Source organism: Meles meles, chromosome 6 (assembly GCF_922984935.1).
Source record: "Meles meles chromosome 6, mMelMel3.1 paternal haplotype, whole genome shotgun sequence".
NCBI lineage: Eukaryota > Metazoa > Chordata > Mammalia > Carnivora > Mustelidae > Meles > Meles meles.
The window spans coordinates 47509223-47534956 of record NC_060071.1 but is presented as its reverse complement, the minus strand read 5'-3'; the positions used below and the strand labels follow the sequence as shown (position 1 = coordinate 47534956).

Genomic DNA, 25734 nt, shown 5'->3' with positions numbered 1-25734 from the left:
GAGCTGGAACCCGCCGGGCAGAGCGGAGCGCAGAGCCTCGGAAGGAGTGGGAGGAGGAGCGGAGGGAAGTGGAGAAGGGGCGGAGGGAAGTGGAGGAGGGGCGGCGCGCGGTGGAGGAGGTTGGAGTTGGGGCGGGAGCCGCGGGGCGGGTTAGGGCGGAGCGGAGGTAGGGGTTGGGACGCAGCGGAAGGGGTTGGAAGCTGGGCGGAGCGGGGCGGGGGGCGCCGGAGGCTGGGCGGCGCGCGCCGGAGGCTGGGCGGCGCGCCTCCGCTGGGCTGGGGCCGGGGCGGGGCGGAGAGGGGGTGTTAATGACTGAGGCTGGAAGGCGGGGCAGGGGCGGGCCTCAGCGCCAAGCTTTCCGCCTCACTTGGCATCTGGGGCCGCCCTGATGCAGAGGCTCTGTTCACTGGCGACTTTAGCTGAGGGCCACGATCCCCGCCATTTCCAGCACCACTCACTGGTGCGCATTGATCAGGCCATCGGTGCCGGCTGGGAGGTCACTAGGAAGAGAGGAGGTTCCTTGGAAGAGAGGAGGTTCCTCAGCCCGCTTTGGAGCCAGAACGGGGAAGATTCCAGATCCAATGAAGAAAAGCAGCTGCAGACAGATGCAGAAAAAAGCAAGTAGACCAAACTGACAGTCACCAGTATAATAGTCATCTTCAGCATTCATGGTTCTAAATAAAGTTGTCTTTTCTACTTTTAAGTTTTTTTCTAAGTAAACTTGTCTTTTTTAAGGCACATTTTGCTACTGGCACACTTAGGGGGACTTCCTGCTCTGTCATATATAATACCCATACAGCGGTAACCCAGGCGATAACTCATAATAGTATAAGTATAAAATAGCAATAAGGGAAGCTGTCCTCAGGGTTGTTTTTGTGTGTGTGTTTTCTCCGCACACCCCCAAGTCTTTGGAAAAGTTGTGCTTTTTTTAGAGAGGGGGAGCAAGGGAGGGGGAGAGAGAATTGTAAGCAGTCTCCAGGCCCACTGAGGAGCCCCATGTTGCAACCTGACTTCATTCACTCCACAAAACCCTTCTTCATTTTGAAATGTGTTATACAGCACCTACTGAAACTCAGGCTGAGACAACAGTGCAAAATGATAGACTCACCATTATGTAGATTCTTTTGGTTCTATCCTGAATCAAAGTTATCAAATGCGGTTCCATCACTTCAACTCCATGCAGAAATACCTTCACAGAAGCATAATATACTCAGGTCCTTAGCATAAATTAAGATTTTTATCCAACAAACAGCCATCTACATTTTCCCTGCACATTTTATAAAACTTTAATTATCGGGTGCCTGGGTGGCTCAGTAGGTTAAGCGTCTGCTTTCAGCTCAGGTCATGATCCCAGAGTCCTAGGATCAAGTTCCACATGGGGCTCCCCACTTGGCAGGGAATCTGCTTCTTTCCCTCTGCCCTTCTCTGCTGATGCACATGTGCTCATGCTCACTCTCTAATAAATAAGTAAAATCTTTTTTAAAAAACATTTAATTATCGTTATTGAATATTTTTAATAGATCCATGCTTTATTATTTGAGTTCGAAGCTAGAAAAAAATTGTTTCTCCTGACAAATGCATACACTCAGCTCTGAGTGCTAACTCATCACATTCAGACCTTATCTTGACTCCCAAGAAGCTAGGAGCTAAATATATCTTCTGGGTTTCTGTTATTATAATTACTGCAATGACTTCAGAAAATGAGTTACTCTTTTATCCTTATTTTAATGATTACCCCAACTGTAACTAGATCCATGTGCCTTGGTTAAAGCTGCTTCAAATATTTTGGAAGTAGGCAACTCAACACACAGAACTGTAAGTTGAGGGAATTTGTATTCATAGTGTCTTGACCATATATCAATTCAATCTTAGTCCTCAAACCTAGTTTTAAAAAATGGGAAGGTAATGCAAAATGTAATGAGTTTGGCCCCCCGTCAGTAAAGATATCTTTAATGATGTCCTCTGGAATAGAAAAGAAAAAAGCAAGTAGACCAAACTGACAGTCACCAGTAAAATAGTCATCTTCAGCATTCATGGTTATTTACTAGAAAAACCAATTTCAAGTTTTCTCTGAATAATAGTACCTTACACTTACATAGGGCATTGCTGTTCAAAAAGCCCTTTTACATGGACTTCAACAATGCTGTTTATAAGAGAGGAGTTTGAGGCTAAGTAGCAGTGCCATTGACTCCTCAAGTTGCTTTTGTTTGTTCGCTTGGTTGGTTTTTTTTTTTTTTTTTTGAAGACTTTATTTATTTCAGAGAGAGAGCACAAGCAAGGGGAGCGCAGGCAGAGGGAGAAGCAGGCTCCCTGCAGGGAGCCCAGCTTGGGTCCCAGGACCCTGGGATCATGATCTGAGCTAAAGGCAGACACTTAACCAACTGAGCCACCAAGGCATCCCTACTCCTCAAGTTTTCAATTAAGAAGGAAATGGAAAACAAAAAAGTTACAAAATGACATAGCTTTCTTCAACATGTTAATTTTGATGATTGCTGAAGCTCACTGATTCTCTTCCAACACTTATTAAACACCTACAATGTGCCAGGCTCCTTACTGGATACTATGGATACAAAGCTAAAGACTGGTCCCCCTGCTTACAGGAACTTAGAGTCTAGTGGGAAGAGAATAAGCAGACAGAATCCAGTGCACTGAAACTCTGGGCACACATGGGAGGGGGCGCCTAACCTGGATGGGTTGTGCCCAACGTCTTCCCAGAGAAACCCTTACTGAGTCCTGAAAGACAAGAAGAGTTAGCCAGAAAAAGGGTAGGAAGTCAGTAAAAGGTGCAGCATAAGCAAAGGAATGAGAAAGCACGGTGTGTTCAGGAAACTGCAGTTATTGGTGATGTTCAAAATGGGTATGAGTTAGGGTATGACAAGATCCCAGCCCGGAGAGAAAAGATGTGGGTGTGGTAAAGCTCTTTGTTTGCCAGGCTGAAGAGTTTAGCTTCTACCCCAAGGTTGTGAGGTACCACTGAAGGATTAAATTTGGCAGTGAAAGAAGATTCCTGTTCATGCTGTGAAAACTGGCTTGGAGGAAACTAAGAGTAGACTGGGCAACTGGTTAGGAGAGGTTGCAGAGATCTAGGCAAAAGATGGGGAGGCCTGAACATAGACAGGGGCAGAAACAATGGACAAGTGGATGGATGAGGAAGAGATAAAGGTGTTTGATCTATAAGACTTGGAGGCTGGTAAACCATGTGTGGACCTAAGTAGATGATTGTGCTAACATCTATCATGAGGGAGAAAAGAGGAAAGAGAACAGCTTTCTCCTCTTGGGTTTAAGGATTGTTGGTGGGAATTTCTGGGGAGCAGGAAAGATGGAGAGCAGAGTTAAGACTCAGACATGTTGTTTGATGTACCTGTAGCAGCTCCCAGGGGGAGATGTCCAATAGGCAGATCAATTTGGAAATCTTCCTATCTGCAAAGAGGGCGGGGCTAGAGATATAAACTTGAAAGCCATATTAGTTTCCTATTGTTGCTGTAACAAATAATCACAGGCTTTAACCCACTGAGCCACCCAGGTGCCCCTCATAGTTTCCTTCTGATTCCAACTCCTCCTGTGTCCCTCCTATAAAGACTTTTGGGATTACATATACTCCACCCCAATAATCCAGGACAATCCCCCCCTTTCAAAAGCCTTACCTTGACCACATCTGTGAAGTCCTTTTTGCTATGTAGAGTGACATTCAAAGGTTCCAGGGATCAGGACATGAACATCCTTGGGGACCATTATTCCCCCGATCACAGAAGTTATGAGCATTTAAAAGCCATGAAAAAGGATGAAATTTTTTTGGAAAAGTGGAGAATCAGGAGAATACTGTCACAGAAGCTATGAGAACATTTCTGGGAGGAAGAGATATACTGGTCAAATACCGCCAAGAGGTTAACCAAGATAAGGACCAAAAATTGTCTGCGACTTCAGCAACTAGGCCACTGCAAGACCAATGTCAGTGAAGTGGCTGGAAACTGCAGTAGGCCAAACTGGAGTAGGCCGAGGAATAAAGGAAAAACGAAAAAGTGAAGATGGTAACTGTAGGCAACTCTTTGAAGCTTAGCTACAACAGGAAGAAGAGAAAAAAGGGCAATAGGGGAGAGAGACACGAGGCCAACATCTGTGGCATTAGGGTGCTTAGATGATGAGGGGCCAGGTGTAACACGGGATAAGAGTGTGAAGGTGGAAGAGAAAGAGCTTCGAGTTCTCCGAAGGGCAGAGGTGGGAGGACGAGTGCAGAAAAGAGGCAGTAGTGAGACAGGCACAGAAGAGAAGGGATGCTTCTGCTCCAAGAGGAAGGAGTGAGGATGAGGGTGGCGTTGGGCGCTGGACCCTGGTAGGCCATAGGATAGAGAGGAAGAGAGGCTAACTGATGCTTTTCTCTGGGAAGCAAGAACTGAAAGACTTATCAAAAGTAAAGGGAGAGAAGTGGGACACGAGAACATTGAAGGTTCAGAATGGTGCTGGGGATGAATGTGAAAGGCTACAGCCAGTGCACGTGCACAAGCATTGTGGGAGAAGAGTGACAGGGCTCGGGTATCAGTCTGTGGTATTTGGAAGTGAAAACCAAACAAGAGAAACTAAACTTGGGAGGACTAAGAAGGGAAGGATGATCAACTTAAGACTGCCATTTTATAACAGAATCACCTCAATGTATTCTGATCTAGGTAAGAGCAGGAGATCTGGCCATTTTTCTGAATCTCTCTCTCTCTCTCTCTCTCTCTTTTTTAAAAGATTTTATTTATTTGACAGAGAGAGACACAGCGAGAGAGAGAGTGAGCACAAGCAGGGGAACTGGGAGAGGGTGAAGCAGGCTCCTGCCGAGCAGGGAGTCAGAGGCGGGCTCGATCTTAGGACCCTGGGATCATGACCTGAGCTGAAGGCAGATACCTCACGACTGAGCCAGCCAGGTGCCTCAATTTTTCTGAGTCTTTAAGCAATTCCAAGTCAGATAAGTTTGCTAAAATATCTCAAGCCTACCCTGGTTTGAATCATACACGTAGCAAATCTGAAGAAACATTTTTTAAATGTGCAATTCATTTCAGAGTCATGAGTTATTTTCATTATGTAGTTTTTATTTTAGACGAACATTACTGTAAAAAAAAGTTCACCTGGAATAAAATCCATTTAAAAACAAAACAAAACAAACCACAGCATCAGTATCAGTATACAGTTAATGAATTGGCTTAAACAAGATTAACCACATGACAGGTTCACTTTATCTGCAGGAGCTTTTCACATTCAGCTGTTGAAGCAAAAATAAAATATGCTGAAACATATACAGAAGGATAAATCTATGGGAAAACTAGGTATTTCCCAATAGGGGCATGATTTTAGTCAAATAGTTTATGGCATTTTGTACTAAAGGAACTGCAGTGTCAGCTGCAAAAAAAACAAAATATAACCCATCTGTAAGGCCATAGGAATGAATTATAATAATTAAGTTCACATTTTTAAAAAGGTAAGAAAATGAAACCAGAAGTTCTATTAGTTCTTGGCAATAAGAAATGCAATCGCATATGGCACAAGCATTTCAAAAAATGAAGTAATATTTGAAAATATCCCTAAAATAATTATTTGCTGATATTCACCTCTATAAATTTCAGTCATTTAGAATTTTTTCAGACTGAACAGGACTCCCGTTAATTTTATTAGTCTTAAAAAAAAAAAAAGACTGGTTCTCTGTAAAATTGTGCTGGGATTTAAAATTTTATTAGCATATTCCCTCGAGGACAAGAAATTTCTCTTCTCTCTCTCTCTCTCTCTCTTTTTTTTTTTTTTTTGGACATTCCATTTCCCTCCCTTCTTTGCATATAACAAGAAGGGAAAAGGAATGTCTTTTCTGTTAGAAGAAAAATTCTAAAAAACCTGACGGCAGAAATGAGTGCTTAAAATCTGAGATAAGTAAACCAACATAATGAAATGCTGTATTAAAATTTGAAGCTTAAAAGCTCATCTTTAAAGATTAAGTACTAAATGTATAAAGAAAGCTAAGTCATGAACTAGGAAAAAAATCTGCTTAAATGCATCACTTACTGTTCACAGGAAAAACTTTATAAGTCTTACTACAGATTCTCAGCATTCAGAATCTGTAAAATGGAATTATAATCTCTTACTTAGAAATTTCTGCAAATGTTCATCTATATTGCACAGCTAAATTTCTTAAGGGAGACAGGGAGATCATACCTTGTTTGCACTAGTGGCTATGACATGTATGTTCTATTCTAGAGTAAGCTATCTCCTACCTTTTCCAATGATGTCTTTAGTCCAAAACAAAACATATAATCTAAATGGTGTTGGAGGCTTCAAGGCTGGCTCACCGATTTTCTACCAGGTATTAGAATACTAGTTAGCTAAATGAGGTATAATTAAAAAATAGTCCTTCAAAGTAAAGAGTATAGTCTTCTGAACATTTATAACAAAGACTGCACAAAATGTTCATGTAAATAGTAAGAAACCCTGCGACACCTCCTAACCGATGCACAGGTGGATTATTTTCTCATAATCTGTACGAAGTAAAACATAGCTAAAATAAATCCCCAGTGAAACGTTTTACAATCAACTGGTTTACATGCTACTGAGTTACAGCACATTTTCAGTGTCTGAAATCCTCAGACTCTACTTGAAAAGGTCTAGTCCAATCATTGTCAAGAATCAGCACACTGATAGTCACGTGCAGCCCCTGAACCACAAATACTGCTGCAAACACCTTCCTGTACCTTGTCCGTAAGACCACAAACATGTTCACACAAACTAGCTTTCTTCAGTTTCAGCAGGGAACAGACAATTATCTGTCACTAAATTCATCTACACATAGAAAAAATAATGCACTATATGTACATTATTAAGCAAAGTGGAATATTTATTGGGTCATTTTACCATGCAGAAAGTGAACTTCCTATGGTCTTAGCTCAAATTATATACAATTTAGCAAAGCTAAACGTAAGAAAATAGCAAGGACGATTTATTTCTATTAACAGAGCATCTACCTCCAAACTGCTGCTACTTCAAAGAGCACTTTTAGACTCATCTAACTTTTACAGGCTCTTTCAAAGGGAAGTTCGTGGAGACTAACTATTAACCCACATCAGACAAAAGAAGAGAGAAGGAATGAAACAAAAGCAAAGCGTTGTGTTTAAAAACAAAAAACAAAAAAACAAAAGTCAACCACAGAATGTGTCAGTTTTGGTTTGCAGACAACCCCTGAGATATAAACCAAAGTGTTAAGACACCAAATAGTCAGAGGTAAATTACTAGGAGAATTACATTCATACATGGTGTCATAGCACTTGCCTTTTAGAAAGTATTTTGTTACCATTCAGAAAGCTTAACTGCTTGGATCTTTTTCAGAAAATTAGTAAATAAGAGATGTTTCTAAGAAATTATTTTTTCTTTCCAAAAATGGAGCTAATTTTAAAATGGTAGATGTACAATCAACTTTCAATCAAGCAACTACTGATTAGACTGGGACACAACCAGGTGCCTGTAGGCCTATAGGTAAATACAAACAAACGAAATCAAGAAGGCAGAGATCTGCCAACACTAAGTTTAGTGTATCCATCAAAAATAGCTCTGGTATATTTGCAGCTGCTAAACTGTACATAAGTTTTCAAACAATAGTAAAGGTCTGACGGGTCCGAGCATTCCAATGTTATGTCTTGATCTGAAGCAATCCATTTGCTTGAATCCACTGCTTGAACAAGCAATCCATTTCCATTTTCATCTCCACTCTCAACTCTCAAGCATGACGGTAACCTTCATGAAACAAGAAAAGCCTAACAGGAAGGATAATTATTGGCAGAATTCATTTCCCTAATCACCTATTCATTACTCCCTGCTGTATTATGACATTGAAGGCTAGAATAACAACAACATGATCTGAATTTGGCACAGAAGTTAACACTAAATAGCTTTTTATTTTTTTCTTATGTGAAGGTTTCATCTACAAAAGGTATACCAGTACCACTGTCTGGTTAGAAAGGCAGCTGAGCTTTTGGCTGGCTTTGGCCCAAATGACTGGACCGAGTTCTATAACAACAAACCCAAACAGATGGAACCGGGTTCTATGCATTCAATAACAGATGTTTTAAAATGGAAACCTTGCTCCTATTTTCTCTAACAAAAAGGCAAGACTTTTCCTAGAGGCTGCACTAGGTCTAATTACCTTTGTTAGAAGAAGAAGAAAAAGAAGAAGGGAGAGAAGAAGAAGAAGAAGAAGGGAGCTCAAATAAACACAAAACAAAAAGTCATTCTGTTTACCATTACCAAGAGCTAGCTCTGTTACACTTATATCAACAAGTTAATCCATCTCCTTATAGGTAAGCTTTCTACAAACAAAAATCTAAATCTAATACTTGTTAACTTTTGCAGACAGGGATCACAGTAGAGACTGGTATTACAAACGAAACCAGCAAGCTAAAGAGTGAACTTAAGAAAAAATACATTGCATGTATTATGATGCTGATAAGACAGAACCACAATAAGATGCTAAAATAAGATCTAAATGGTACATTTCTCTGCCTATGTAAAATTTCAGCTCAAGAAGTTCACAATTAGAAACAGACAACAATGTTCAAATACGTTATGTTTTTGATCACTAAGTGGTTACAAGAGGTCAAACATAGTAGAGAATAGTAAATATAAACCCCAGGAAACGCAAGATTAAGGTGATTTCCAAATGTAGCTTCTAGTGATCAGAGAGAGGTAATCAATTGAAAAAGTGACTTATTCAGCTACCCAAACTCTCCAACAAAAAGGTCGGAATGAAGCAAAATTCTAAACAACCTGAAGAAATAAAGGAATTATGGCCTCTGATGAATAGATGGACATTTTAAATGAATTTTTAAGATCACTTTTATCAGAATTTAATGATTCTTATTTAAGGAAATCACAAATTAGAGCCCTTAAAAAATTCTATCAATGCAACAACATCTGGCTACACGAGCCAGACTAAACATCTTTTAATTTTAGTACGTTAACCTCTGCTTTAAATGTTTTACCTTTTTCAAACATCCCCAGGTGCACAAATTTGTCTAGAACTTATAATGAGGCAAAAGTGTGCAAATATGAGTTTGAAACTGCGCTGTAGCAGGGACAGGCTAACACTGATGTGCAAAGTGAAAAAGAAAAGATAGCAGCTTCTGGGACAAACCAAAGGAAAAACAAGTTAAGTCCTGCGTACGTCTCCACTTCATTGCTTCCATGTTTGAAAAACGGAGCCTGTTAACTTGATAGGCCATGAGGCTGGAATCCACATGGCATTCTGTGTCGAGAAGTCTAGGTTCAGTGGTGCTCTCAGCAGCAGCCAGGCGGTGTGATTCTGAGGCTGGCTGACCTGTGCTTTCAGAGAAGCAAGAAAGGGTCCTTTAGGTGTGCTGCAGTCTCTCAGAAACTGAGTTCATCAAAGTAGCGAACAACGGAAGAAACTGGTCTTCTTTGATCGGTTCTCTGTTATTTTCACTGGTCCACCTGACCCTGATGAATTGCTGTCATTCTAAAAAAGGGAAGATGAAGTTACCAAGGAAATAAAAGTTTCATGGTTTGATCCCGATTATCTAAAATGTACAAATGTCAAACTATGCCACAAACGTGTCTTTGGTAGAGTATTTTATTAGAAAGGGGACTTGTCAGGCACTTATGTTGTCCATATCTTTGGAAATGGTGGATTAAAATGAGAAACATATTTTTAGGATAGTACCTTTAAATTAATAATGTATTAGATGGGAAGCTCCCATTTCCAGTTCAGAAAAATAGCCAATGGAGTGTAAAGTTTCAAGGGTAATGATGGAAACAGTGTTAGGATAGCGGTATAGGCAATCATCTTGCTAGAGGTAAGAACAGTTGCCAATGTAAGGTATACAGTTATATTCAGGATTCTGGCAAAAACAAACTTTCAAGGTGCTCTTGACGATTCATTACTGACATCATTTCTAATTTAAGTGAACTTTAGCAACTTTAAGATCATAATTACATATGGGCATAAATGCCTGTCACGTTAAAACTAAACTAGAAAATTTCATGGCAAAAATTTAATTTGTGTCATTATTATTTTAATTATTCTGGTCAAAATTCCATTAAAGACCACCTACAGAATTAGATGAAAGAATGGAAGCATCCACAGTTCAGAAGAAACAGAAATAAGAATCAAAACTCAATCAGGTGAATATGTGAGTCAGGAAAATATGAGTCACTGTGACTATGTTACAAACAGCCCTATCCTTTTAAATCAAATAAATAAACAGCAAAAATAAGAAAAACAAATTTAACAAATAGCATAATGAAAGTAAAAAAAGTGATACGAACCATTTTTCTGTTGAGTTTTGTCATTATATCTCGTGCAAGTGTAAAAAATGCCTAAAGGTAAACCAAAAATTTTATTAATATATGTTTATATTTTATAAAATAGAAATGTAGAATGTTATCATTATTTCATTATAAAATGTTATGTGACACTTTTTAATTGAGAAAATAACTGTAATCGTAGTATACACCTGAATATTGTATCTTATTTGTCAGTGATATCATGAACACTTTCCAGTATTATAAAACTGTCAATCATGAGGCACCTGGGTGGCTCAGTAGGTTGAGCATCCGACTCTTGGTTTCAATCAGGTTGTGATCTTGGGGTCCTGGGACTGAGTTCTGTGCTCAGCATGGAGTCTGATGGAGATTACCTCCCTCTCCTTTTCCCTCTCCCTCTGCTCCTCCCCCTGCTCGTGTGTATGTGTGCTCTTTCTCTTGCTAAAATAAATAAATTAAATTCAATTAAAACCCTGTCATTCATTCACTCATCAAATATTTTCTGCACATAATACCTAGCACAAGTTCCTCATGCGACACTTGCTGAGTTATAGGAAGCTTCCTCAGTGCAACAAAAAGCACCTATGGGGGCTGAGGCTCTAGGTCGCCACAGGTCCTCAAGAGCAGGGTGCAGTGTCTTGTCTTGGAGATGCTGAATATGTCTAATAATTGAATGAATTATGCTAGAGCTCTAGAATCTGTTTCCACAAAAATCTCTACCTTTTATCCCCAATCTCCTCTCTTTCAAATTGCTTTCACTCTTGTACCTGAGAATTGTATCATCTTCTATGTCTTAGCTCAGCTCGATTCCCTACCGTGGAAATAAGTTCAAACAGAAAGAGGAAAAATCTGAGTAATCTTCGTGACATTTTGTGCCTAGTGTGCCTTGACCCAAATGAAGTATTTTTTAAACCTATCATTTCTACTTGTTTCTACAGAGCCAAGACTTTTTTTTTTTTAAAAAGATTTTATTTTTAAGTAATCTCTACACCCAATATGGGGCTTGAACTCACAACTCCAAGATCAAGAGTCATATGCTCCACTGACTGAGCCAGCCAGGTGCCTCTCTACAGAGCCAAGACTCTTAAAGAATCTTCGGTTGTCTCCATGCTAAACCCACAACTGTTGGTCTCTTTGTTCCCAACCACCCCTGATGCCCCCAAAGATGTTCAGGAGAAGGTTTATGTCCAATCTAGTCAAAGAGAAACAATATGGTAACTACTCTCCTCACTTATTACCAATGTTGCACTGTCACACTGGTCACCTGTGAGTCTAAGTTCCGAAGGAAGCTCATCCCAGTTTCTAGGAAAAGCTAACGACACTAAATTAAAGCTCTGGGAATGCTGCTAATTTCTGCCGAATACCTGGTCAGAATAAGCAGCTCGGGCAACTCTCAGCTCTGAACTCACTCACATAGTTCTCAGCTCTCTGTAAGCCACAGATGCCATCACGGTGCAGCCACAAACAGAGACCTAAACCTGCTCCATTAAGCCAGGGTACAGAGTTCACTTTGTGGGAGCAACTCTATCTGGGCCATCTCAGGGCACAAATTTTCTCCTGTTTCTACTTAAGAGGTTCCCTCTTTCTGATGGAAGGAAACCCCTTTGTGGCAAGCAGAAGGAAGCATTTTTCTGCTCCTCTATGCTTGTGTAAATCAATCAACAGAAGCTTCCTGTTTCCTAACACCCATTAGCTAACCTGAAACAATTAGTGTTAGTTATTAAAAACATGAAGAAAAAGTTCTGGCCAGTGTCCCTTAGCCAATAAAGTCATTTAAATCTCAATTTTAAGCCATAATGGTTATGGTGAATGGTGGTAGTCTAAGAAATGAAATGTTTATAAAACTATCAGTATTACTATTCATTCAGTTGCATGTATTAACACACACTTACCATTTTTACAACAAGTTTTAAGAATGTTATTAATGGGGCACCTGGGTGGCTCAGCTGGTTAACCAACTGCCTTTGGCTCAGGTCACGATTCTGGAGTCCTGGGATCGAGTCCCGCATCAGGGTCCCTGCTCAGTGGGGAGTCTGCTTCTTCTTCCAACCCTCTCCCCTCTCATGCTCTCATTCTCTCTCTCTCACTCTCAATGTCAAATAAATTCTAAAAAATTATTATTTGTCAGAAAGAGAGAGAGCACAAGCAGGGGGAGCAGCAGGCAGAGGGAAAAGCAGGCTTCGTGCTGAGCAAGGAGCCCAGTGCGGGACTCGATCCCAGGATCCCGGGATCATGACCTGAGCTGAAGGCAGATCCTTAACCAATGGAGCCACCCAGGCTTCCCTAAAAAATGTTTTTAAAAAAGAAAATATTATCAACAGCTGCCCTTGGTAAAGAAAATTTATTCTTAGAAGCCTTTAGATGATTTGTCTTTAACAATTAACTTACTAAAAATTTATTAAAACTACTCTCTGATAAACACATTCATTTCTACTAAATGCTGTTGTGTTACAATGTATCATGCTCAATCTAAGGAAATCTGTTCAATAATCAGTTTAATTCTCTCTTGAGAGAGTACAGACATGAAAGTAATTAAGATTCTCCTGCTACAGGCTACTATAAGATGACACGAACCATGATAAATGAGCAGAAAACTGTGCTTGTTCAGTGAGTGCAGGATTTCTGGCTTCCTAAACAAAGGGCAAAGCTGAGCTTGAACGGAACTTCTACCTTCTGCTCAGTGAATCTTAATCAAGCAATCTCATATAGCCCATGTGGGGGCTGGTTGCTAGAAATTCAACAACCTGGGTCCCCATAAAAGTCAGAAGCACAAAATTCACAAAATGGAGGTGGAGCTCACAGAAGGCATTCACTAAGAAAATAACAACTTTGGAGAGTTGCTTGAACATAAGCATCTAAGCTCTAATGTTACCCCGTAACAGGTCACTGAATATTTCTTTCTTACCTCTTCTACATTTGTACTGGATTTTGCACTTGTCTCCAAGAATTTAATCCCATAGTCAATAGCTAACTGAAAGGCAAACAGAAACATTTAAATTTTGTTCAAGTTGCTTCAACATATAAAGCATTTCCTTTTTCTAGGTTGTTCAAAGTCCCAAAGGTAGAGGATCTAGCTGAAAACTCTTGTGGTTCTCAAATTTCTTTGCTTTCTTCTGTGTTTGAAATGTAGACATCTAACTTAACCATCATAAGTAAAATGGCAGTGCTTCCACTCAAGACATGACTTAAATTATTCTTTTGTTCTATTATGCTTTAGTTCTCTAATATGCTTACAAGAAAAAGCGTGAGACAGATACTTGCTCCTACCATTAATTTAGGATTCATTGACCCCTTTCACCTGCTCCCAAAGTACAACTCTCTAACAATTACTGTACTGACTTTTTATTATTTTTTAATAAATTGGTACATAAAGAATGAAAGCTTAAAATACTAAGTACTCACTGCTTTCATGTTTATTTGGTTTCTATTTCCATCTACTCCCAAAAAGCTCCCAGTTTATTTAAAATAACAAGATTAAATGAATGTTCTTACAGGAAAAAAGTTTGCAGTCAGATTTAAAAACAAAATACATTTTGCATGCATCACTAAAAAAAGGCCAAAGCAAAATTCCAAGACTTAAAAACTGAAGCCTCTAAGTTAATTTAGAAAATGTTATAGAAATAAATATGTACATGTAATAAATTCTTGCTTTTTTTGCAGGGTACAAAATAGAAAACACCATAAATGACATCCACAGCTTGATGAATTAAAAGTAGTTTAACCATAATGACCTAAATCTAATATGGTGTAAAATATTCTTAGGAAAAAAAATAATGAATTGGAATGTGATTACTGGTTAAGCTTCACCTATCCGATTGCTTTTAATTGAAGAGAATGATTTATTTGCCCTTTAAAACTGGGCATTTTCACACGGATATGGAAGAAATAGCCTGAACTCTCAGCTGCAGGAATCTGAAAAAGGACCAATTTGTATCTCCCAGAAAACAGCAAATTCTTCAGGAATGAGTCATGACTACACAATATATGGAGCTGGATCTCGAATACTAATTCACGCCATTCAAGTATGGATTACATCTCTTTGTTGTTTTTTTTTAAAGGATTAAAATATAGATATTTTTCAAACTGAAATCAATAATTAAGTTATACTAAGAAAATAGCTGCTTAGTGTGAGTAGATTCTAATCTTTACTCATTCAGTTCAAATTTACCTTCTCTCCTCTTTCTTTTGACACTTGTCTTTTGTCATTCATATCACATTTGTTACCCAGGATCATTCTTTCAACATCTGAAGAGGCATGCTGTGGGGAGAAAATCGTATGTTGTAAGAACAGCCTGAGCAAAACACAGCTATTCAACAGACAAATCCTAACCTGTCAGAAACATATCCATAAATTTAATAATAAGAAAAATACTCTTTCGCTCCACACAAAGCCTGATGCAGGGAAAAATTTTAAAGATGGGAGGAGGGAAAAGGTACAGCATAATAGCCTATGTGAACTTTTTCCCCAAAGGCTTACAGTCATTTTTGTGCCTTTTTTGGTACATGAACAAAGAGAAGTAGAACTTCTGGTTATCCAACAACAAAACTTCCAAATACTAGTTTGGGTCAAAGAAGGAAAAAAAAAAGTACTGAGTGAGCCAATGAGAAGGTATTCTGGATTCTGAACTACTTAAAATATGAAATCTTGTAAGTTATTATAAATGTGTACAAAATGATTTTAAAGTCAGATTTCTTTCTGAAATGTCAAAGACATTCAAAAAACATCTTAATACCAGTCAATCTGGAATTAAACCAAATTTCAAACATCTAACGATAGAGAAAATGTTAGAAGGGAAAAATGCTAAGTTGATGGAACAGGGAGATGTCTTTGCCAGTCAGACAGCAAGAAGCTGGGAGTCAGACTTTAAAGCTAGAGGAGCACAAGCAAGTCTCTCTTTCTGGCCTCAGTTTTCAACATGGGTAAAACGGGGACTTGGATTAAATTATTTTCAAGATCCAGCCCACGTTTAAAATTCAGTGAGACTGCTCTGCTGTGCGTAGCTCCTTGCTGGATACAGCGGTTCCACCGGCGGCACCAGAGATCACTCCGGCTGTGCTCCTCAGAGCAAGGAGGCCTCAGCTGCCAATGGCGTACTTCTCAGCAGCTCAGCTGCCTCTTCCATAGAAAGAAGGAGCCCTCCACAAGCACCCAGAAGGACTCCTCTCTTATATCATCATTCTCCTTCCATACATACCTCTTCAATGTTTCTTATCCAATTTTTAATATTGTCAAAGGACTTTTCATTTGTGATGTCATAGACCAGCATAATTCCCTGTAGGAAAAACCTTTATTGAGTACGTCATACATTTAAAGTTATAGAATACAATGTCATGTACTCCTACCCTCCAGAAATCTTTTATTTGTCCTTTGTCTTTTTAATTAAGAGATTCATAATAAAAATTTTAAAGTACAAAGAAGGAAAAATAAATTCCTGTCTCACTGTGTGAATAGTCTGTAAACATTTTTTTTTACCGTTTACCTTCAATGAATTAGTGATTATAGTAAAGGCGATACACCCTTTCTACCTGCCTGCACATTGTAAGAATCAGTACCAAATGGAGCTAAAGGAGTGTTTCAGTTAAAACAGAGATAGTGATTAGAGAAAGAGGTAATCACTTCCACTGTGTACTTTATTATTGCAAGTAGAAATGTCTTGCTTCTTACTCCTATACTAAGCTCGTAACTATACTGCTTTAAAATTATTTCTTTTTGGGGCACCTGGGTGGCTCAGTGGGTTAAGCCTCTGCCTTCCACTCAAGTCGTGATCTCAGGGTCCTGGGATCGAGCCCCACATCGGGCTCTCTGCTCAGCGGGGAGCCTCGCTTACCCCTCTCTGCCTGCTTCTCTGCCTATGTGATCTCTGTCAAATAAGTAAATAAAATCTTTAAAAAAAAAAAAAACTATTTCTTTTTTAGGGGTGCTTGGGTGGCTCAGTGGGTTAAGCCTCTGCCTTTGGCTCAGGTCATGATCTCAGGGTCCTGGGATCGAGCCCCACATCGGGCTCTCTGCTCAGCTGGGCGCCTGCTTCCCCCCTCTCTCTCTGCCTGCCTCTTTGCCTACTTGTGTGATCTCTCTCTCTGTCAAATAAATAAATAAAATCTTTTAAAAAATAAAGTAAAAAATAAAGTTATTTCTTTTTATACTTAAAAAAATAAAATCATTTCTTCATATATAGGCTGATCAAAATATCACTATCTGTCTACATAAATTGCAGACACTTAAAACATAATACATTTATTATACAGGTTTAATGAAAGGCATTGTCACCGTATTTTTAAAGATCCTCATGTCTGATTTTTTTTTTTTAAAGATTTTATTTATATATTTGACACAGAGAGAGAGAGATCACAAGTAGGCAGAGCAGCAGGCAGGGGGGCGGGGGAAGCAGGCTCCCTGGTGAGCAGAGAGCCGATGAGGGGCTCAATCCCAGGACCCTGAGACCATGACCTGAGCTGAAGGCAGAGGCTTAACCCACTGAGCCACCCAGGTGCCCCATGTCTGGTATTTCTAAACAGTTTATCTCCTAAATGTATCAACTGACACTTACATGGTAACTATTCCAAAATCTGTATCACCAGACCACACTCCTGTATTAAGTGCTAGATCTACCCATCTGTCTGTCCATTCAACAAATATTTAGTGAGCCCCCACTATGTGCCTGATCTTATACTTTGTGTTACCAGTAGTGGACAAGATAGACAAGGCCCCTTCCTCTCATGGCCAGCTAGCAAAGAAAACAATAAACCAATAATTACACAATTTGTTACAACTTTGACAGTTGCTATGAAGAAGTATGGAGAATTTTGAGTACAAATGTGGCTAACCTGGCTAAGGGGATGAGGTGGTCAGGGAAGGCTTCCCTGAGAAAATGACATTAAGGCCAAGACCTGAGGTCTGAGTAGACTTGAACTGGGCCATAGGGCTGAGGCTGCGGTGAAGAGGTAAAACCCACAGTGCCTGGCACACAGCAGAAATGTTGTCAAGTACCCTGCTGATGAGAATGGCCCAGAACCCACTGGACTGAGTGAAAGAGGCAGCTTGGTAAGAGTGTACAGATCCAATGGCAGAACGGCACAAGACGAAGCCGAAGAGAACAGGGTCAGATGTGTTTTGGAGACCAATGACCAGAGAGCAGCTCCCAAATGTCCCGTGTGGTCACCAAAAACTCAACTAAGTAAAACACAAGGTTGTCTTTGTCCCCTCCAAATCCTGTCTTCCTCCTTATACCCTTGTTTTGATAAAAGGTGATACAACCCTGCCAGCCAGCCCAAGCAGACCCCTGAGACCTATCTCCTCACAGGCCAGGGTCACTAAATCCTGTTATAGGCCCGAAAACCACACTAGCTCCTGATTCTGACCCCTCAACTCCTAAGCCTGGTCTTATTCCTATTCTCGTCTATTAGCCTGAATTACTGTCATTGCCTTTAACTGGTCTCCCAGCTTTCACTAAGATATACAATTGCTCAGAATGTGTGGAGGAGTTCCAGAACACTATAAGCTAATAACCTGATGAATATTATGAAGACCAATGTCAAAGCATGCAGCTACTGAACAGAGAACATAGAAAAACCCTTCAAATGTCTTGTTTTCACATCCCCAAACCTATCTCCCCCATTACGCTAGACTGTAGCTTGGATCCTAAAATCCTGAGAAATGAATACTCATGTTTTACTCTCACCTGAAGAGTTACAAAAACCCTCAAACACACTCACCATGGCTCCTCTATAGTATGCCGTTGTGATGGTTCGAAATCTTTCCTGACCTGCTGTGTCCCTAAAATTTGAAACAAAGGAGAAAGTGGTTTTAGAATTATCACCAGCCTTGCTGAGGAGAGACCTTAAGCTGTAGAGAGAATTCTGGGCGGCTCACAAAGGCAGCGGTTTCAAGGGCAAGGGGAACGAGCCGCATAGGGAGCATGCTGTGTGTCTGTGAGCTGGAGGCGGAGGTGGCCACAGGGGCCTGTCAGGAGCTCACAATGACTTTGGTGGGAAACTTGGACCTTGATGATAAAAGTGGCAACGAGAAAATACATGGCCCTGCTAGGAACTGGCATGTTCTATTAGTCAAACACACATGGGAGAGAACAGAGAATAGTTCTAAATTCTTGGACCCCTGCAAGTCGTTATAATCCTTTTTGTAAATGCCCGATGATTAAGGCATTTTGCTCTCTGATTTCTGTACAGAGTCTGATTTCTGTACAAAGCAAGCAGTTGGGTTGCACTTACTACTGTGTGAATTCTGCTCAGCAGAGCACACTAAAATGGATCTCCTCAAGAACTTTGTCAGCTGTAGAGCCTGGGATTAAATGGGAGCCTGGAGTTTCACACAGAATGGCTGACAATGTTTCTGAAGACGTTAAGATATGAACAATATCTCAAGATTATATACACGTTCATGTATTCTTGCTTTCTGGCTGGTGGCATTCTCTTAAAATCCATTCTGAAAAATTCAAAATTTCTCATACTTTACTTGAAGTGATCCCTATAAAGGGAGTCAAATTTCCTTGCTATCTGGGAAAATCAGTATTTCTAAATTTGCCATGCACCACCAGAACTCATTCTCTCCCTGTGCTACTAAGGCAAACGAAAACTGTACAACTTAACTGCAGGGGAAAGACAGGCATTTGTGGAAATACACATTGGCATATCAACCCAAATAAGAGATGGAGGCCCAAGGGAAATACAGCAAATTAAAAACATTAATAAATACCCTAATGTTTATTTATACCTTAGAAAATACATTTGTCTGTGCTCGGGTGATACCCACCACAGCCCAGTGTAGCAGTAAGACACTCATCCTCATTCTGTAGAAGAGGCAACAGGCTCAGCTGGGTTATGGTCTACCACTGAACCATTAAATGGCTCAGCCCCTTGAATGACCCTCAAGCATCCTCGGTCTCAGCGGTTTAGGGCAAGGCCAGGCTTCCCACCACAGTCATCTTCTCCTGCCATTCTCTCACTGATCAGGATTAGATACCCAGAGCACTTGCCTGGTATACTGCAAACACACCATGCGGAAAACAAAAGCCAAGCATCTTGGAGCCAGCTAACTATATTTTGGTCTCACACACTGCTGGATTTAGAATCAGCTCTGCAGTGAGGACAGAGGAGAAACCCCTGCCATATTAAATACAGGTTGTGAAGACTAAATGGAGTCTTATTTTGCTGCTTAGAGTACTGATAAATAGTGCTATGATATTATATTAAGTTCTAATTAGCTGACTGCTAGCTGACTGCCCACAGGCTCCTAGTAACAACTCTTATTCAATTCTCATTCATGGTCAGGACTGTTCAGCATAGAGTCAAAATTCTCTTTGCTTCTCCCTTAAACTTTTTCTTTAGATCTTTAAAATATTCGGTCTCTTACTAAATATCAACAGATGAAAAGGGCAACCTGCGGTAACCTTCACCATGTTTCCCAATGAATATACCGGGAACTGTTATCCTAGGCTGATATGTAAAGCTGACACGATGCCCCAGATCTGGGGAGTTGTCTCAGCTTTATCAGTGACCCAGACAGAATTCCTCAGATGGACTTAACCACTCTTAAGTCCTAGGTTCTTCCTCTTTAAAGAAGGACCAGTGGATTTCAACATGATGCTCTAGTTCTACCCTGGTTCTGAGATTCAAAGAAGAACGGCCTAAGGAAAAAGCTGATACATATTATTTTACTATTTTGCCCTGCCTGCTTCTTAATCTAGGCTGCTCTGAATTTCTAAGCTTTGACTACTGCTGTCATCATCACACATTAGATGGGTTCAGTGGTCCTCATTTTTTTTTTTTTTTTAATTTAAAGAGAAGCAACATGAAAGCAAATAATAAAATGTTAGATCTGGAGGGGAACTCAGATGTCTTCAGGCTCACCAATCAATTTACCAATGGGGAAAAACAGGACCTAAGAAGGGAAGCAATTGGCCCAAGCCCTCAGCTGAGAGGCAGAACCTAGAATCTAGATCTGTACTTCAGAAGAACCTGCTCAGGGTTCCTACTGTGATGATTTTTGCCTTATCTGATTTCAAAGCTGCAACAACTACAGTGAAAAAGTGTATACACTCTTTAGTTTTTCTTTCCTTCCTACAAAATTAGTGTCTGGGAAGAATGAGTTCTCAGATCTCTTCCAGCTTTAAGATCATTCCTTACCTTCCCATTCTTGGTGGAGATACCTTTCAATACTTACGCACTCCCCCTTGGTTCTGGTAAAGAAAAGATGTTTTAGCTCTCACAGGTTACCTCTAACTTACCACAATTCACATTTTAATTCCCACTTTCCATTCCAATTAAGGTAGAAACTCTGTGTATAATTTTTTTTTTTTTTTACTTACCATATCTGAAGCTTAATTTTCTTTCCATCTAGTTCTATCGTTCTGATTTTAAAATCAATTCCTGCCAGAAAAGAAAAAGAAATGCTAAATTTCTCCAACCATAATCCAAGTCTTATTAGGAAAAGGACAAAGATTTCTATTGAAAAAAAAAAAAAAAAAAAAAAAAAAAAGCTCTCCAACGCACTGGAAAATGTGAACACAGAGAGGGTGTGAATGGTATGTTTCCTCTGAATACAGGCTGAAGAAAGGAATGCTAATTACTCTGCAAAGAATTCCCACACATGTTAAATGCAATGTATTATATGCCTCATTATTTTGATACAAATGGATCACATCCCTCGAGGTTACATAATTTAGATAGACTGAGAACATACCATATTCTCGGCTTCCTGAAATACATATGAACAATGATGCCTACCCTTCCTGCCCCAGTCTTCCCTAAAAAATGCCATGAGACCTCTTTAGAATGTCTTTCTCCATCTCCTGCCATGTGTTCTTTAGGATCTACAACTGGCTAAGGAGAAAAACAAAACCCTAAGGCCCCAAACCTGCCTATTTATTTAGCTCAGGGACAGGAAACCTACATATTTATTTTATACAGCTACCAAGTATCCTATGTACAATTTAATAAACATTTCCGGCTGCTTATAGGCTGGAGCTGAAATAGCTAGAATGGTTTTTAGCCCTAGCTGAACTGTAGGATTACCTGGAGAACTTTAAGAACTATTTATGACTAGGTCTGCTCCTTTCCCCAAATTCTGAGATTCTGACTTCGTTGGTCAAGGGTAGGACCTGGGGTGCCTGGGTGGCTCAGAATGTTAACATCTACCTTCAGCTCAGGTCATGACCTCAGGGTCCTGGGATTGAGACCCACATCAGGCTTCCTACTCGACAGAGAGCCTGGTTCTTCCCCCCTTCTACCCTCTGCTTATGTGCTCACTCTCTCTATCTCAAATAAAGAATGAAAATCTTTAAAAAGGAAAAAAAGAAATGGCGGGGTAGGATCTGTGCTCTGGTAGTTTTAAAAGCTCTCCAGGTGATTCTAACCTATAAGTAGCACTCAGGCGGGCCAGACAGGTACCCCATAAAAGACGTTTGGGGGCCCCTGGCAGTTTTCAACCCTCTCTCACCCATCCACCTCCCCCCAACCCTGCACAATGGTAGTTTGAAACTTATTAGAAATTTCAATTACAAAGAACCACAAAGTCCTTGACAAGTATCAGAATGCTCTACACTTACCAGGAATAAGCTGCTACTCTTTGAAGGGACAAGTTAATGAATACAACCCAGATGCAGTTTGCTAAATCTTTATCATCTGGCCACGCAGCTTTTAGATTTTTCTATTCTTTTGCATTCTGTTCAGAACCCCTTAAAAGCGGTTTCCATGACATTTCAAGAAAACGTGTCAATTACATATCTGCTAAATTGACTTAAACATTAAATGCAGTTATGCTGGGATGAGAAAAGCCTTCAACAGCTATGTTACTACAATGTTTCTACATATAAATATTGAAAGTACCCCAAAAGACTGCCACTTGGAGGCTCCCTAAAATCTCAGTCACTCTCCACTTATTTAAAACATTTAGGAAACTTTCTCCCGACCCAGCCTTTTGTTTTTTGTACTTGTTAGAAGGATCACCTTTCTGTAATCTGAGGAGGTTCTACCATTATCTGTAATACTTCACCATCTTTTCACTATTCAGAGGTGTTCAGTGTTTAGAAGAGTTGGGACCAGTGGTATTTAGCTTTTGTTTACACTGCTGTCAGGAGCCAGCTGATAGACAAATGCACAGAGCAGAGCCAAATTAGCACAACTAGAATTTCACTAATAATGGAAAGTGTCGTTTATATTATTATTGAAAAGCAGTAGACCTGAAAGTCCAAAGATCTAGACTATCGTTTGGGTTCTGTCACTGACACCTTTTGGGAGGTTCTTAACTGCTCTGAACCTCTGTATCTTCATCCAGAAAAAAAAGGGTGAGGGGACTTAATTAGATAACGTGTTTGAATGTGCTCTGGGAACTCTGAAATTCCATATCAATGTAAGATATTACATATTCAGATGCTATTATCCTACAGCTCTTGTCACCTGATGCATGAATTATGGTAACAGCTTCCCAGGACTCGGTGCCAGCCTCTCTCCCTGGTCTAACTCCCCTCCATGCCACTCTGAGGGTAACTGTCAACCATCTTAGCGGTAATGGCACCTCATTATTAAGGTGTGGGGTCAATTTCCTCTGCCTGGCAATACAGCCTTTCAGAGGCACTGCTCTCCTGACCCTGCCACCCTCAGAGCCTCTCTCCAACTGCCCCCCACCTCCTCCCCTCTGCACATGCCTGGCCACCTCATGCAGCAGCCTTCCTGAGGATGCCACTCCACCCATGGGTCCTCCCCCACTTCCTCCCTCAGCTCTTTCCTTGGCCATGTCCTTCCCTGACATGACAAGTCCTGGCTTAATCCTGCGTTATTTGGTTTTGTTAACGTATTGCTCTGAATTACTCTCAAATCAAGCAAAGGGTCCATCCTCTCTTTGATAGTTCGACTGCATACAGAAACACATATACAGTAGATAATAAAAGGTTAAATACTCTCATCTAAGTAATAAATAAGTAAAGGTCACATTCTCTTAAGTATGGAGAGAACTAAGAACAAATTGAAAGTTCAAAGTTTTCTTAGCATACCGTAGTAACAATAGTAAGGATGCTAAGACATCTATTACAATATGAGAATCAAGATCTTATCATTAGTTTGACAATAACAGCAGTAGACTACAGGTGGATTAATATTCACTTTAAAATGTAAAGATAACTTCCTGAGACTACTCCAGAATTAGAATAACCAGTCATAATACAGTAATGTAATTATATCAATTAGGATGCTCTCTGCTGCAAATAATAGAAACCTCAAATCAAACTAGCTTAAGGTAATTTGTTGACTCATATAATAAGCCCAGTGATGAGTTGAGGTTCAGGGATGGCTCAATCCAGTAGTTCCGGCTCATTTCTCTGTACCTCCTTTGGCTCTGCCCTCTTGGGAGTGTCAGTTTCATCCCCTGACTGGTAACGGTTCCTGACCACCACAGCAATGCCGAGAAGAAAAGAGATCATCTTCCTGCGCCTCTCACTTCAAAGTGAGGAAATGTTTCCCCAAAGCCTCCAGCGACCTTTCCTTCATGTTTCACTTCTAGAATTACAGCCATGAGAATGTCATGTTCTAGCAGCTAATACTGAGTTCCAGAACAAACCACGGCCATGGGCAGTCACCAAGATTGGATTAAACTAAACTCCTCCCTAAATTTAGATTGATCAAGACCCATCATCCCTGCAGCTGGGTCACTTCCCTGACCCACAGGATGGCTAAAAATAGGAGAATGGAAAAGCTGTTGAATTGATCACAGCATCTGTTAGAATAATACTCCAATCTATCAATTAGTAAAATTTTGTGTTCATAGCTATACGAAATGGACAAATCATAACAGCTATCACTACCACCCTGATGTGTAGGTTACCGGGTTTGATAATAACTCTAATACTTCATCTAGCATTCAGCTACTAACAGAATATGAAGGGAAAAAAGGACAATGAGCAACCCAGGTAGTTGCCACGACATCTCTGCACTAATCCATGATCTTCACAGCCTGCGAGTCCCTGAGACTATAGTTCCAAAGCACAGGCCTGTGTCCTAGCCTCAGGTGATTAGAGACTGCAAAGAAGGAGGGGGCTGTCAGATCAACAGCGGCAAGAACCACAGCTCGAGTCCCGCATCGGGCTCTCTGCTCAGCGGCAAGCCTGCTTCCCTCTCTCTCTGCCTGCCTCTCTGCCTACTTGTGATCTCTCTCTGTCAAATAAGTAAATAAAAAATCTTTAAAAAAAAAAAAAAAAAAAAAAAAAGACCATAGAATCTCAAAAATATAGCTTCTGAAGGGCATTACACTTAGGGTTAAAAAAAAGCCCTTCATATTTCAACAGTCTTTTAGAAAGCATCATTTCTTGGCAGCACATAATACGATAATTCATGTTCAAAATGACGACCCTGAGTCATCCCAACTCATGAGCAATCCATGGGCCTGCCCAGCTGGCAACACAGCCCAACATCTACTCTCAGGAGACAAGACTCCAACACTGCTTCCATGTTTACTAGAATAAGCCCGAACATTAACTTCTTGATGGCTTTAAAGCAGTGCCAGTTTTGTCATTAATATTTATCTAGTCAATAGAATAGGAAATCTACATGGTAAGAAAACATTCCCAAGGGACTCAAAGTCATTTTCATTTTGAATTTAAATACATACACACAGACACACAAGAGTTTTGTGTTGTTGTTTTTTCCTGAACCGATTCTCATGCTAAGCAGTTGCTCATCACTAATACATACTATACTCTGTAAGGAGGCAGAGAAGCCAGAAAGGAATCACAGAATTCTAGGCTTGGAAAGAAGCTTAGAGGTTCTTTAGTTTAGTCCTCCCTGTGTGCCCAAGCAAACTGAGGCCCAGAGAGGCACAGCAACTTACCCAGATTCACAAAGACTAACTCAAAAGAGTCTAAAATCAAACTTGTCATTTAAAGATCCTTCCAAAGAGATGTGTGCAAGAATGTCCATATCTCCCTGGGGGAGGCCTGCTCTTTAAGGGTCCATAGCAAAAGGTTAGCAACAATGGGAATGGCCCCCAGTGGGAGAACACCTTGGTATACAGGGGATATCCAGGAACAGTGAACAAGAGTCACATGTACCAACATGATTGAATCTAAAAACATAATATGAAGTGAAAAAAGCCAACTGCAAAATTTCCCAGAGTCAAATCATTCCTATATAATTTCAAAAATACCCAAAACTGGGGCGCCTGGGTGGCTCAGTGGTTTAAGCCTCTGCCTTCGGCTCAGGTCATGATCTCAGGGTCCTGGGATCGAGCCCCGCATCGGGCTCTCTGCTCAGTGGCGAGCCTGTTTCTCCCTCTCTCTCTGCCTGCCTCTCTGCCTGCTTGTGACCTCTCTCTCTGTCAAATAAATAAATAAAAATATAAAAAAAAAATACCCAAAACTATAGAACGTATCATTTATATATACATCCATGTTTAATTAAAAGTATAAAAACATATGAGAATGATCCAACAAAATCCAT

The 25734-nt window shown here is 40.2% G+C and overlaps 1 protein-coding gene across 1 annotated transcript in view; it reads right to left on the bottom strand.

Annotated features, from left to right (window-relative positions):
- Positions 1-5048: 5048 nt before the first annotated feature.
- The window catches only part of RAB8B (RAB8B, member RAS oncogene family), a 59048-nt gene continuing 38362 nt past the window's right edge, over positions 5049-25734 (bottom strand). The window contains exons 2-8 of the mRNA XM_046008429.1: positions 20616-20676; positions 18007-18067; positions 15489-15566; positions 14462-14551; positions 13199-13264; positions 10297-10347; positions 5049-9487 (exon numbers count right to left, since the gene is read on the bottom strand). Coding sequence (XP_045864385.1) covers positions 9395-9487; positions 10297-10347; positions 13199-13264; positions 14462-14551; positions 15489-15566; positions 18007-18067; positions 20616-20676 — 500 coding nt within the window. The 3' untranslated portion in view covers positions 5049-9394. The remainder of the gene's footprint in view (positions 9488-10296; positions 10348-13198; positions 13265-14461; positions 14552-15488; positions 15567-18006; positions 18068-20615; positions 20677-25734) is intronic.